This window comes from Dendrobates tinctorius, unplaced genomic scaffold (assembly GCF_039654945.1).
Source record: "Dendrobates tinctorius isolate UK_male_01 unplaced genomic scaffold, ASM3965494v1 ptg000176l, whole genome shotgun sequence".
Lineage (NCBI taxonomy): Eukaryota > Metazoa > Chordata > Amphibia > Anura > Dendrobatidae > Dendrobates > Dendrobates tinctorius.
Genome location: NW_027361843.1, coordinates 2,032,297 through 2,047,683, shown reverse-complemented (window position 1 = coordinate 2,047,683; position 15,387 = coordinate 2,032,297). Strand labels below are relative to the sequence as shown.

The 15,387-nt window shown below is 52.9% G+C and overlaps 1 protein-coding gene across 1 annotated transcript in view; it reads left to right on the top strand.

Annotated features, from left to right (window-relative positions):
- The first annotated feature begins 14,197 nt into the window (after positions 1-14,197).
- The window catches only part of MAGI2 (membrane associated guanylate kinase, WW and PDZ domain containing 2), a 1,360,388-nt gene continuing 1,359,198 nt past the window's right edge, over positions 14,198-15,387 (top strand). The window contains exon 1 of the mRNA XM_073551424.1: positions 14,198-14,748. Within this exon, the coding sequence (XP_073407525.1) occupies positions 14,451-14,748 (298 nt within the window). The 5' untranslated portion in view covers positions 14,198-14,450. The remainder of the gene's footprint in view (positions 14,749-15,387) is intronic.

Here is a 15,387-nt window from a genome sequence, read left to right as displayed (position 1 = left end):
TGCAGAGAGACCTCAGTGCACTGTATACTGTATACACAGCAGGCTGCAGCCATGCGGAGAGACCTCAGCGCACTGTATACTGTATACACAGCAGGCTGCAGCCATACAGAGAGACCTCAGTGCACTGTATACTGTATACACAGCAGGCTGCAGCCATGCAGAGACCTCAGCGCACTGTATACTGTATACACAGCAGGCTGCAGCCATGCAGAGAGACCTCAGTGCACTGTATACTGTATACACAGCAGGCTGCAGCCATGCGGAGAGACCTCAGCGCACTGTATACTGTATACACAGCAGGCTGCAGCCATGCGGAGAGACCTCAGTGCACTGTATACTGTATACACAGCAGACTGCAGCCATGCAGAGACCTCAGTGCACTGTATACTGTATACACAGCAGGCTGCTGCCATGCAGAGAGACCTCAGCGCACTGTATACTGTATACACAGCAGGCTGCAGCCATGCGGAGAGACCTCAGCGCACTGTATACTGTATACACAGCAGGCTGCAGCCATGCGGAGAGACCTCAGTGCACTGCATACTGTATACACAGCAGACTGCAGCCATGCAGAGACCTCAGTGCACTGTATACTGTACACACAGCAGGCTGCAGCCATGCAGAGACCTCAGTGCACTGTATACTGTATAAACAGCAGGCTGCAGCCATGCAGAGAGACCTCAGTGCACTGTATACTGTATACACAGCAGGCTGCAGCCATGCAGAGACCTCAGTGCACTGTATACACAGCAGGCTGCAGCCATGCAGAGACCTCAGTGCACTGTATACTGTATACACAGCAGGCTGCAGCCATGCAGAGACCTCAGTGCACTGTATACTGTATACACAGCAGGCTGCAGCCATGGGGAGAGACCTCAGCGCACTGTATACTGTATACACAGCAGGCTGCAGCCATGCAGAGAGACCTCAGCGCACTGTATACTGTATACACAGCAGGCTGCAGCCATGCAGAGAGACCTCAGTGCACTGTATACTGTATACACAGCAGGCTGCAGCCATGCAGAGAGACCTCAGTGCACTGTATACTGTATACACAGCAGGCTGCAGCCATGCAGAGACCTCAGTGCACTGTATACTGTATACACAGCAGGCTGCAGCCATGCAGAGACCTCAGTGCACTGTATACTGTATACACAGCAGGCTGCAGCCATGCAGAGACCTCAGTGCACTGTATACTGTATACACAGCAGGCTGCAGCCATGCAGAGACCTCAGAGCACTGTATACTGTATACACAGCAGGCTGCAGCCATGCGGAGAGACCTCAGCGCACTGTATACTGTATACAAAGCAGGCTGCAGCCATGCAGAGACCTCATTGCACTGTATACTTTATACACAGCAGGCTGCAGCCATGCAGAGACTTCAGCGCACTGTATACTGTATACACAGCAGGCTACAGCCATGCAGAGAGACCTCAGTGCAATGTATATTGTATACACAGGAGGCTGCAGCCATGCGGAGACCTCAGCGCACTGTATACTGTATACACAGCAGGCTGCAGCCATGCGGAGACCTCAGCGCACTGTATACTGTATACACAGCAGGCTGCAGCCATGAAGAGAGACCTCAGTGCAATGTATACACAGCAGGCTGCAGCCATGCAGAGACCTCAGTGCACTGTATACTGTATACACAGCAGGCTGCAGCCATGCAGAGACCTCAGTGCACTGTATACACAGCAGGCTGCAGCCATGCAGAGACCTCAGTGCACCGTATACTGTATACACAGCAGGCTGCAGCCATGCAGAGACCTCAGTGCACTGTATACTGTATACACAGCAGGCTGCAGCCATGCAGAGACCTCATTGCACTGTATACTTTATACACAGCAGGCTGCAGCCATGCAGAGACTTCAGCGCACTGTATACTGTATACACAGCAGGCTACAGCCATGCAGAGAGACCTCAGTGCAATGTATATTGTATACACAGCAGGCTGCAGCCATGCAGAGACCTCAGTGCACTGTATACTGTATACACAGCAGGCTGCAGCCATGCAGAGACCTCAGTGCACTGTATACACAGCAGGCTGCAGCCATGCAGAGACCTCAGTGCACCGTATACTGTATACACAGCAGGCTGCAGCCATGCAGAGACCTCAGTGCACTGTATACTGTATACACAGCAGGCTGCAGCCATGCAGAGACCTCATTGCACTGTATACTTTATACACAGCAGGCTGCAGCCATGCAGAGACTTCAGCGCACTGTATACTGTATACACAGCAGGCTACAGCCATGCAGAGAGACCTCAGTGCAATGTATATTGTATACACAGCAGGCTGCAGCCATGCAGAGACCTCGTGCACTGTATACTGTATACACAGCAGGCTGCAGCCATGCAGAGAGACCTCAGTGCACTGTATACACAGCAGGCTGCAGCCATGCAGAGAGACCTCAGTGGACTGTATACTGTACACACAGCAGGCTGCAGCCATGCAGAGAGACCTCAGTGCACTGTATACACAGCAGGCTGCAGCCATGCAGAGACCTCAGCGCACTGTATACTGTATACACAGCAAGCTGCAGCCATGCAGAGAGACCTCAGTGCACTGTATACTGTATACACAGCAGGCTGCAGCCATGCAGAGACCTTAGTGCACTGTATACTGTATACACAGCAGGCTGCAGCCATGCAGAGATCTCAGTGCACTGTATACTGTATACACAGCAGGCTGCAGCCATGCAGAGAGACCTCAGTCACTGTATACTGTATACACCAGGCTGCAGCCATGCAGAGACCTCAGTGCACTGTATACTGTATACACCAGGCTGCAGCCATGCAGAGAGACCTCAGTGCACTGTATACTGTATACACAGCAGGCTGCAGCCATGCGGAGAGACCTCAGTGCACTGTATACTGTATACACAGCAGGCTGCAGCCATGCAGAGACCTCAGAGCACTGTATACTGTATACACAGCAGGCTGCAGCCATGCGGAGAGACCTCAGCGCACTGTATACTGTATACAAAGCAGGCTGCAGCCATGCAGAGACCTCATTGCACTGTATACTTTATACACAGCAGGCTGCAGCCATGCAGAGACTTCAGCGCACTGTATACTGTATACACAGCAGGCTACAGCCATGCAGAGAGACCTCAGTGCAATGTATATTGTATACACAGGAGGCTGCAGCCATGCGGAGACCTCAGCGCACTGTATACTGTATACACAGCAGGCTGCAGCCATGCGGAGACCTCAGCGCACTGTATACTGTATACACAGCAGGCTGCAGCCATGAAGAGAGACCTCAGTGCAATGTATACACAGCAGGCTGCAGCCATGCAGAGACCTCAGTGCACTGTATACTGTATACACAGCAGGCTGCAGCCATGCAGAGACCTCAGTGCACTGTATACACAGCAGGCTGCAGCCATGCAGAGACCTCAGTGCACCGTATACTGTATACACAGCAGGCTGCAGCCATGCAGAGACCTCAGTGCACTGTATACTGTATACACAGCAGGCTGCAGCCATGCAGAGACCTCATTGCACTGTATACTTTATACACAGCAGGCTGCAGCCATGCAGAGACTTCAGCGCACTGTATACTGTATACACAGCAGGCTACAGCCATGCAGAGAGACCTCAGTGCAATGTATATTGTATACACAGCAGGCTGCAGCCATGCAGAGACCTCAGTGCACTGTATACTGTATACACAGCAGGCTGCAGCCATGCAGAGACCTCAGTGCACTGTATACACAGCAGGCTGCAGCCATGCAGAGACCTCAGTGCACCGTATACTGTATACACAGCAGGCTGCAGCCATGCAGAGACCTCAGTGCACTGTATACTGTATACACAGCAGGCTGCAGCCATGCAGAGACCTCATTGCACTGTATACTTTATACACAGCAGGCTGCAGCCATGCAGAGACTTCAGCGCACTGTATACTGTATACACAGCAGGCTACAGCCATGCAGAGAGACCTCAGTGCAATGTATATTGTATACACAGCAGGCTGCAGCCATGCAGAGACCTCGTGCACTGTATACTGTATACACAGCAGGCTGCAGCCATGCAGAGAGACCTCAGTGCACTGTATACACAGCAGGCTGCAGCCATGCAGAGAGACCTCAGTGGACTGTATACTGTACACACAGCAGGCTGCAGCCATGCAGAGAGACCTCAGTGCACTGTATACACAGCAGGCTGCAGCCATGCAGAGACCTCAGCGCACTGTATACTGTATACACAGCAAGCTGCAGCCATGCAGAGAGACCTCAGTGCACTGTATACTGTATACACAGCAGGCTGCAGCCATGCAGAGACCTTAGTGCACTGTATACTGTATACACAGCAGGCTGCAGCCATGCAGAAAGACCTCAGCGCACTGTATATTGTATACACAGCAGGCTGCAGCCATGCAGAGAGACCTCAGTGCACTGCATACAGTATACACAGCAGGCTGCAGCCATGCAGAGACCTCAGTGCACTGTATACTGTATACACAGCAGGCTGCAGCCATGCAGAGAGACCTCAGTCACTGTATACTGTATACACCAGGCTGCAGCCATGCAGAGACCTCAGTGCACTGTATACTGTATACACCAGGCTGCAGCCATGCAGAGAGACCTCAGTGCACTGTATACTGTATACACAGCAGGCTGCAGCCATGCGGAGAGACCTCAGCGCACTGTATACTGTATATACAGCAGGCTGCAGCCATGCAGAGAGACCTCAGTGCACTGTATACTGTATACACAGCAGGCTGCAGCCATGCAGAGACCTCAGCGCACTGTATACTGTATACACAGCGGGCTGCAGCCATGCAGCGAGACCTCAGTGCACTGTATACTGTATACACAGCAGGCTGCAGCCATGCGGAGAGACCTCAGCGCACTGTATACTGAATACACAGCAGGCTGCAGCCATGCGGAGAAACCTCAGTGCACTGTATACTGTATACACAGCAGGCTGCAGCCATGCAGAGACCTCAGTGCACTGTATACTGTATACACAGCAGGCTGCAGCCATGCAGAGAGACCTCAGCGCACTGTATACACAGCAGGCTGCAGCAATGCAGAGACCTCAGTGCACTGTATACTGTATAAACAGCAGGCTGCAGCCATGCAGAGAGACCTCAGTGCACTGTATACTGTATACACAGCAGGCTGCAGCCATGCAGAGACCTCAGTGCACTGTATACTGTATACACAGCAGGCTGCAGCCATGCGGAGAGATCTCAGTGCACTGTATACTGTATACACAGCAGGCTGCAGCCATGCGGAGAGACCTCAGTCACTGTATACTGTATACACCAGGCTGCAGCCATGCAGAGACCTCAGTGCACTGTATACTGTATACACCAGGCTGCAGCCATGCAGAGACCTCAGTGCACTGTATACTGTATACACAGCAGGCTGCAGCCATGCGGAGAGACCTCAGCGCACTGTATACTGTATATACAGCAGGCTGCAGCCATGCAGAGACCTCAGTGCACTGTATACTGTATACACAGCAGGCTGCAGCCATGCAGAGACCTCAGCGCACTGTATACTGTATACACAGCGGGCTGCAGCCATGCAGCGAGACCTCAGTGCACTGTATACTGTATACACAGCAGGCTGCAGCCATGCGGAGAGACCTCAGCGCACTGTATACTGTATACACAGCAGGCTGCAGCCATGCGGAGAGACCTCAGTGCACTGTATACTGTATACACAGCAGGCTGCAGCCATGCAGAGACCTCAGTGCACTGTATACTGTATACACAGCAGGCTGCAGCCATGCAGAGAGACCTCAGCGCACTGTATACACAGCAGGCTGCAGCCATGCAGAGACCTCAGTGCACTGTATACTGTATAAACAGCAGGCTGCAGCCATGCAGAGAGACCTCAGTGCACTGTATACTGTATACACAGCAGGCTGCAGCCATGCAGAGACCTCAGTGCACTGTATACTGTATACACAGCAGGCTGCAGCCATGCAGAGACCTCAGTGCACTGTATATTGTATGCAGAGCAGGCTGCAGCCATGCAGAGACCTCAGTGCACTGTATACTGTATACACAGCAGGCTGCAGCCATGCAGAGAGACCTCAGTGCACTGTATACTGTATACACAGCAGGCTGCAGCCATGCGGCGACCTCAGCGCACTGTATACTGTATACACAGCAGGCTGCAGCCATACGGAGACCTCAGCGCACTGTATACTGTATACACAGCAGGCTGCAGCCATGCAGAGAGACCTCAGTGCACTGTATACTGTATACACAGCAGGCTGCAGCCATGCGGAGACCTCAGCGCACTGTATACTGTATACACAGCAGGCTGCAGCCATGGGGAGACCTCAGCGCACTGTATACTGTATACACAGCAGGCTGCAGCCATGCAGAGAGACCTCAGTGCAATGTATACACAGCAGGCTGCAGCCATGCAGAGACCTCAGTGCACTGTATACTGTATACACAGCAGGCTGCAGCCATGCAGAGACCTCAGTGCACTGTATACTGTATACACAGCAGGCTGAAGCCATGCAGAGACCTCAGTGCACTGTATACTGTATACACAGCAGGCTGCAGCCATGCAGAGAGACCTCAGCGCACTGTATACACAGCAGGCTGCAGCCATGCAGAGACCTCAGTGCACTGTATACTGTATAAACAGCAGGCTGCAGCCATGCAGAGAGACCTCAGTGCACTGTATACTGTATACACAGCAGGCTGCAGCCATGCAGAGACCTCAGTGCACTGTATACTGTATACACAGCAGGCTGCAGCCATGCGGAGAGATCTCAGTGCACTGTATACTGTATACACAGCAGGCTGCAGCCATGCGGAGAGACCTCAGTCACTGTATACTGTATACACCAGGCTGCAGCCATGCAGAGACCTCAGTGCACTGTATACTGTATACACCAGGCTGCAGCCATGCAGAGAGACCTCAGTGCACTGTATACTGTATACACAGCAGGCTGCAGCCATGCGGAGAGACCTCAGCGCACTGTATACTGTATATACAGCAGGCTGCAGCCATGCAGAGAGACCTCAGTGCACTGTATACTGTATACACAGCAGGCTGCAGCCATGCAGAGACCTCAGCGCACTGTATACTGTATACACAGCGGGCTGCAGCCATGCAGCGAGACCTCAGTGCACTGTATACTGTATACACAGCAGGCTGCAGCCATGCGGAGAGACCTCAGCGCACTGTATACTGTATACACAGCAGGCTGCAGCCATGCGGAGAGACCTCAGTGCACTGTATACTGTATACACAGCAGGCTGCAGCCATGCAGAGACCTCAGTGCACTGTATACTGTATACACAGCAGGCTGCAGCCATGCAGAGAGACCTCAGCGCACTGTATACACAGCAGGCTGCAGCCATGCAGAGACCTCAGTGCACTATATACTGTATAAACAGCAGGCTGCAGCCATGCAGAGAGACCTCAGTGCACTGTATACTGTATACACAGCAGGCTGCAGCCATGCAGAGACCTCAGTGCACTGTATACTGTATACACAGCAGGCTGCAGCCATGCAGAGACCTCAGTGCACTGTATACTGTATGCAGAGCAGGCTGCAGCCATGCAGAGACCTCAGTGCACTGTATACTGTATACACAGCAGGCTGCAGGCATGCAGAGAGACCTCAGTGCACTGTATACTGTATACACAGCAGGCTGCAGCCATGCAGAGAGACCTCAGTGCACTGTATACTGTATACACAGCAGGCTGCAGCCATGCAGAGACCTCAGCGCACTGTATACTGTATACACAGCAGGCTGCAGCCATGCGGCGACCTCAGCGCACTGTATACTGTATACACAGCAGGCTGCAGCCATGCGGAGACCTCAGCGCACTGTATACTGTATACACAGCAGGCTGCAGCCATGCAGAGAGACCTCAGTGCACTGTATACTGTATACACAGCAGGCTGCAGCCATGCGGAGACCTCAGCGCACTGTATACTGTATACACAGCAGGCTGCAGCCATGGGGAGACCTCAGCGCACTGTATACTGTATACACAGCAGGCTGCAGCCATGCAGAGAGACCTCAGTGCAATGTATACACAGCAGGCTGCAGCCATGCAGAGACCTCAGTGCACTGTATACTGTATACACAGCAGGCTGCAGCCATGCAGAGACCTCAGTGCACTGTATGCACAGCAGGCTGCAGCCATGCAGAGACCTCAGTGCACCGTATACTGTATACACAGCAGGCTGCAGCCATGCAGAGACCTCAGTGCACTGTATACTGTATACACAGCAGGCTGCAGCCATGCAGAGACCTCAGTGCACTGTGTACACAGCAGGCTGCAGCCATGCAGAGACCTCGTGCACTGTATACTGTATACACAGCAGGCTGCAGCCATGCAGAGAGACCTCAGTGCACTGTATACACAGCAGGCTGCAGCCATGCAGAGAGACCTCAGTGCACTGTATACTGTACACACAGCAGGCTACAGCCATGCAGAGAGACCTCAGTGCACTGTATACACAGCAGGCTGCAGCCATGCAGAGACCTCAGCGCACTGTATACTGTATACACAGCAGGCTGCAGCCATGCAGAGAGACCTCAGTGCACTGTATACTGTATACACAGCAGGCTGCAGCCATGCAGAGACCTTAGTGCACTGTATACTGTATACACAGCAGGCTGCAGCCATGCAGAGACCTCAGCGCACTGTATACTGTATACACAGCAGGCTGCAGCCATGCGGCGACCTCAGCGCACTGTATACTGTATACACAGCAGGCTGCAGCCATGCGGAGACCTCAGCGCACTGTATACTGTATACACAGCAGGCTGCAGCCATGCAGAGAGACCTCAGTGCACTGTATACTGTATACACAGCAGGCTGCAGCCATGCGGAGACCTCAGCGCACAGTATACTGTATACACAGCAGGCTGCAGCCATGGGGAGACCTCAGCGCACTGTATACTGTATACACAGCAGGCTGCAGCCATGCAGAGAGACCTCAGTGCAATGTATACACAGCAGGCTGCAGCAATGCAGAGACCTCAGTGCACTGTATACTGTATACACAGCAGGCTGCAGCCATGCAGAGACCTCAGTGCACTGTATACACAGCAGGCTGCAGCCATGCAGAGACCTCAGTGCACCGTATACTGTATACACAGCAGGCTGCAGCCATGCAGAGACCTCAGTGCACTGTATACTGTATACACAGCAGGCTGCAGCCATGCAGAGACCTCAGTGCACTGTGTACACAGCAGGCTGCAGCCATGCAGAGACCTCGTGCACTGTATACTGTATACACAGCAGGCTGCAGCCATGCAGAGAGACCTCAGTGCACTGTATACACAGCAGGCTGCAGCCATGCAGAGAGACCTCAGTGCACTGTATACTGTACACACAGCAGGCTACAGCCATGCAGAGAGACCTCAGTGCACTGTATACACAGCAGGCTGCAGCCATGCAGAGACCTCAGCGCACTGTATACTGTATACACAGCAGGCTGCAGCCATGCAGAGAGACCTCAGTGCACTGTATACTGTATACACAGCAGGCTGCAGCCATGCAGAGACCTTAGTGCACTGTATACACAGCAGGCTGCAGCCATGCAGAGAGACCTCAGCGCACTATATACTGTATACACAGCAGGCTGCAGCCATGCAGAGAGACCTCAGTGCACTGTATACTGTATACACAGCAGGCTGCAGCCATGCAGAGACCTCAGTGCACTGTATACTGTATACACAGCAGGCTGCAGCCATGCAGAGAGACGTCAGTGCACTGTATACTGTATACAAAGCAGGCTGCAGCCATGCGGAGAGACCTCAGTGCACTGTATACTGTATACACAGCAGGCTGCAGCCATGCGGAGAGACCTCAGTCACTGTATACTGTATACACCAGGCTGCAGCCATGCAGAGACCTCAGTGCACTGTATACTGTATACACCAGGCTGCAGCCATGCAGAGAGACCTCAGTGCACTGTATACTGTATACACAGCAGGCTGCAGCCATGCGGAGAGACCTCAGCGCACTGTATACTGTATACACAGCAGGCTGCAGCCATGCAGAGAGACCTCAGTGCACTGTATACTGTATACACAGCAGGCTGCAGCCATGCAGAGACCTCAGCGCACAGTATACTGTATACACAGCAGGCTGCAGCCATGCAGAGAGACCTCAGTGCACTGTATACTGTATACACAGCAGGCTGCAGCCATGCGGAGAGACCTCAGTGCACTGTATACTGTATACACAGCAGGCTTCAGCCATGCGGAGAGACCTCAGTGCACTGTATACTGTATACACAGCAGGCTGCAGCCATGCAGAGACCTCAGTGCACTGTATACTGTATACACAGCAGGCTGCTGCCATGCAGAGAGACCTCAGCGCACTGTATACTGTATGCACAGCAGGCTGCAGCCATGCAGAGACCTCAGTGCACTGTATACACAGCAGGCTGCAGCCATGCAGAGACCTCAGTGCACTGTATACTGTATACACAGCAGGCTGCAGCCATGCACAGACCTCAGTGCACTGTGTACACAGCAGGCTGCAGCCATGCAGAGACCTCGTGCACTGTATACTGTATACACAGCAGGCTGCAGCCATGCAGAGAGACCTCAGTGCACTGTATACACAGCAGGCTGCAGCCATGCAGAGAGACCTCAGTGCACTGTATATTGTACACACAGCAGGCTGCAGCCATGCAGAGAGACCTCAGTGCACTGTATACACTGCAGGCTGCAGCCATGCAGAGACCTCAGCGCACTGTATACTGTATACACAGCAGGCTGCAGCCATGCAGAGACCTCAGTGCACTGTATACTGTATACACAGCAGGCTGCAGCCATGCAGAGACCTTAGTGCACTGTATACTGTATACACAGCAGGCTGCAGCCATGCAGAGAGACCTCAGCGCACTATATACTGTATACACAGCAGGCTGCAGCCATGCAGAGAGACCTCAGTGCACTTTATACTGTATACACAGCAGGCTGCAGCCATGCAGAGACCTCAGTGCACTGTATACTGTATACACAGCAGGCTGCAGCCATGCAGAGAGACCTCAGTGCACTGTATACTGTATACAAAGCAGGCTGCAGCCATGCGGAGAGACCTCAGTGCACTGTATACTGTATACACAGCAGACTGCAGCCATGCGGAGAGACCTCAGTCACTGTATACTGTATACACCAGGCTGCAGCCATGCAGAGACCTCAGTGCACTGTATACTGTATACACCAGGCTGCAGCCATGCAGAGAGACCTCAGTGCACTGTATACTGTATACACAGCAGGCTGCAGCCATGCGGAGAGACCTCAGCGCACTGTATACTGTATACACAGCAGGCTGCAGCCATACAGAGAGACCTCAGTGCACTGTATACTGTATACACAGCAGGCTGCAGCCATGCAGAGACCTCAGCGCACTGTATACTGTATACACAGCAGGCTGCAGCCATGCAGAGACCTCAGTGCACTGTATACTGTATACACAGCAGGCTGCAGCCATGCGGAGAGACCTCAGCGCACTGTATACTGTATACACAGCAGGCTGCAGCCATGCGGAGAGACCTCAGTGCACTGTATACTGTATACACAGCAGACTGCAGCCATGCAGAGACCTCAGTGCACTGTATACTGTATACACAGCAGGCTGCTGCCATGCAGAGAGACCTCAGCGCACTGTATACTGTATACACAGCAGGCTGCAGCCATGCGGAGAGACCTCAGCGCACTGTATACTGTATACACAGCAGGCTGCAGCCATGCGGAGAGACCTCAGTGCACTGTATACTGTATACACAGCAGACTGCAGCCATGCAGAGACCTCAGTGCACTGTATACTGTACACACAGCAGGCTGCAGCCATGCAGAGACCTCAGTGCACTGTATACTGTATAAACAGCAGGCTGCAGCCATGCAGAGAGACCTCAGTGCACTGTATACTGTATACACAGCAGGCTGCAGCCATGCAGAGACCTCAGTGCACTGTATACACAGCAGGCTGCAGCCATGCAGAGACCTCAGTGCACTGTATACTGTATACACAGCAGGCTGCAGCCATGCAGAGACCTCAGTGCACTGTATACTGTATACACAGCAGGCTGCAGCCATGGGGAGAGACCTCAGCGCACTGTATACTGTATACACAGCAGGCTGCAGCCATGCTGAGAGACCTCAGCGCACTGTATACTGTATACACAGCAGGCTGCAGCCATGCAGAGAGACCTCAGTGCACTGTATACTGTATACACAGCAGGCTGCAGCCATGCAGAGAGACCTCAGTGCACTGTATACTGTATACACAGCAGGCTGCAGCCATGCAGAGACCTCAGTGCACTGTATACTGTATACACAGCAGGCTGCAGCCATGCAGAGACCTCAGTGCACTGTATACTGTATACACAGCAGGCTGCAGCCATGCAGAGACCTCAGTGCACTGTATACTGTATACACAGCAGGCTGCAGCCATGCAGAGACCTCAGCGCACTGTATACTGTATACACAGCAGGCTGCAGCCATGCGGAGAGACCTCAGCGCACTGTATACTGTATACAAAGCAGGCTGCAGCCATGCGGAGACCTCAGTGCACTGTATACTGTATACACAGCAGGCTGCAGCCATGCAGAGACCTCAGTGCACTGTATACTGTATATACAGCAGGCTGCAGCCATGCAGAGAGACCTCAGTGCACTGTATACTGTATACAAAGCAGGCTGCAGCCATGCGGAGAGACCTCAGTGCACTGTATACTGTATACACAGCAGACTGCAGCCATGCGGAGAGACCTCAGTCACTGTATACTGTATACACCAGGCTGCAGCCATGCAGAGACCTCAGTGCACTGTATACTGTATACACAGCAGGCTGCAGCCATGGGGAGAGACCTCAGCGCACTGTATACTGTATACACAGCAGGCTGCAGCCATGCAGAGAGACCTCAGCGCACTGTATACTGTATACACAGCAGGCTGCAGCCATGCGGAGAGACCTCAGCGCACTGTATACTGTATACAAAGCAGGCTGCAGCCATGCGGAGACCTCAGTGCACTGTATACTGTATACACAGCAGGCTGCAGCCATGCAGAGACCTCAGTGCACTGTATACTGTATACACAGCAGGCTGCAGCCATGCAGAGAGACCTCAGTGCACTGTATACTGTATACAAAGCAGGCTGCAGCCATGCGGAGAGACCTCAGTGCACTGTATACTGTATACACAGCAGACTGCAGCCATGCGGAGAGACCTCAGTCACTGTATACTGTATACACCAGGCTGCAGCCATGCAGAGACCTCAGTGCACTGTATACTGTATACACCAGGCTGCAGCCATGCAGAGAGACCTCAGTGCACTGTATACTGTATACACAGCAGGCTGCAGCCATGCGGAGAGACCTCAGCGCACTGTATACTGTATACACAGAAGGCTGCAGCCATACAGAGAGACCTCAGCGCACTGTATACTGTATACACAGCAGGCTGCAGCCATGCAGAGACCTCAGCGCACTGTATACTGTATACACAGCAGGCTGCAGCCATGCAGAGAGACCTCAGTGCACTGTATACTGTATACACAGCAGGCTGCAGCCATGCAGAGACCTCAGCGCACTGTATACTGTATACACAGCAGGCTGCAGCCATGCGGAGAGACCTCAGTGCACTGTATACTGTATACACAGCAGACTGCAGCCATGCAGAGACCTCAGTGCACTGTATACTGTATACACAGCAGGCTGCTGCCATGCAGAGACCTCAGCGCACTGTATACTGTATACACAGCAGGCTGCAGCCATGCGGAGAGACCTCAGCGCACTGTATACTGTATAAACAGCAGGCTGCAGCCATGCAGAGACCTCAGTGCACTGTATACTGTATACACAGCAGGCTGCAGCCATGCAGAGACCTCAGTGCACTGTATACTGTATACACAGCAGGCTGCAGCCATGCAGAGACCTCAGTGCACTGTATACTGTATACACAGCAGGCTGCAGCCATGCGGAGACCTCAGTGCACTCGGATCCAGGCACAGGGTTCGGAGTATAGGGAGTCGCTAATCACAAGCCTGCAGAGTCTGGTCCACTGCTGAGCTGCTGCTCTGGTGCTGCCCTCCTCCTCTCTGGTTGCTTGGCAAACACACACAGCCTCTCTCTCGCACATCACTACCGGGTTAGTGAGAGAGGAGCGAGCACACAGCTCCCATCCCTCCTCCTCCTCCTCCCCTGCTGCTCTCCATCCTTCCCCTCCCTCTGCCAGTTATTACTGTACAACTAGTACACACACACACACACGCTTCCACACACGCACGGTGCCAGCATGGAGAGCAGCTAGTGACACTCACACATGCCTGAGTGCAGAGTGTGTGCCCTCACAGAGCCAGAGCTGGAGGCTCCCTTACTTCTCATTTTTCCTGCTGCTGCCTCCCCATCCACAAAGCCTGGCCATTCATCAGGAACCTCCAAGGAACCCCCTGCTCATCTCTGCCACAGAACCAGGGGCCATGTCCAAGAACCTAAAGAAGAAGAACCACTGGACCAACAAAGTCCATGAGTGTGTGATTGACAGGAGCCTGGAAGGGGAGCTGGGCTTTGACATCAGAGGGGGTGCAGAGAATGGACATTTTCCTTACCTGGGGGAGTTGAAGGCTGGGAAGGTGTCTTATCAGAGTGGCAAGCTGGTACCTGAGGAACTATTGCTGGAGGTGAATGACACCCCAGTGGCTGGGCTCACGATCAGGGATGTGCTGGCTGTCATCAAACACTGCAAGGACCCCATCAGGATCAAGTGTGTGAAACAAGGTAGGAGGGTCTCTGCTTTGTGCCCATGCTGCTGTGCCCTGGCCCCATGGGTTGTATCTTGTGTTGGTGTGGCACTAGGTTGTGTGGTGGCACAAGGTGACTTGAGTAAGAACATGGCATGACCTGGGCACCTGAAGGATGCCATTCCTTACAGCATCTCACATGGGAATGATCAGAAGGAATAAGCCCAGCCCTGCAATGCAGCTTCCATGGCAGAGGAAACACAGCCACAGTCAGGAGTTGCCTGAGTAACTTTGTTTTTGCAGCTGCATTAATGACTTGTTGGAGTTGGGGGATTGCTTGGTGCTGGCACAGTGTGTGTGCCAGGGGCAGCCATGTGCTGGGAGCTCAGGGCATGGGCAGTGATGTCGCAGGATGCTATGGGGTCTGCTAGCCATGGTGGGCATAAGCCTGTGCTGTCCTTGCCTGGCACGTATAATGTATGGGCACTCTGGCATCATGTAGATGAATGGTGTGGGCACACGTTAGCTTCTCATGCCAGCTCACATTGATCTATGCTTTCCAGAAGTCTTGTGTATATTTCCTTCTTGTGGATTATGTAAATGACAGACATTGAACTGACAGAAAGACCTTGGGCAGGCTACAAGAGACAGCCATGACTGTAAATGCAAGCTTAGT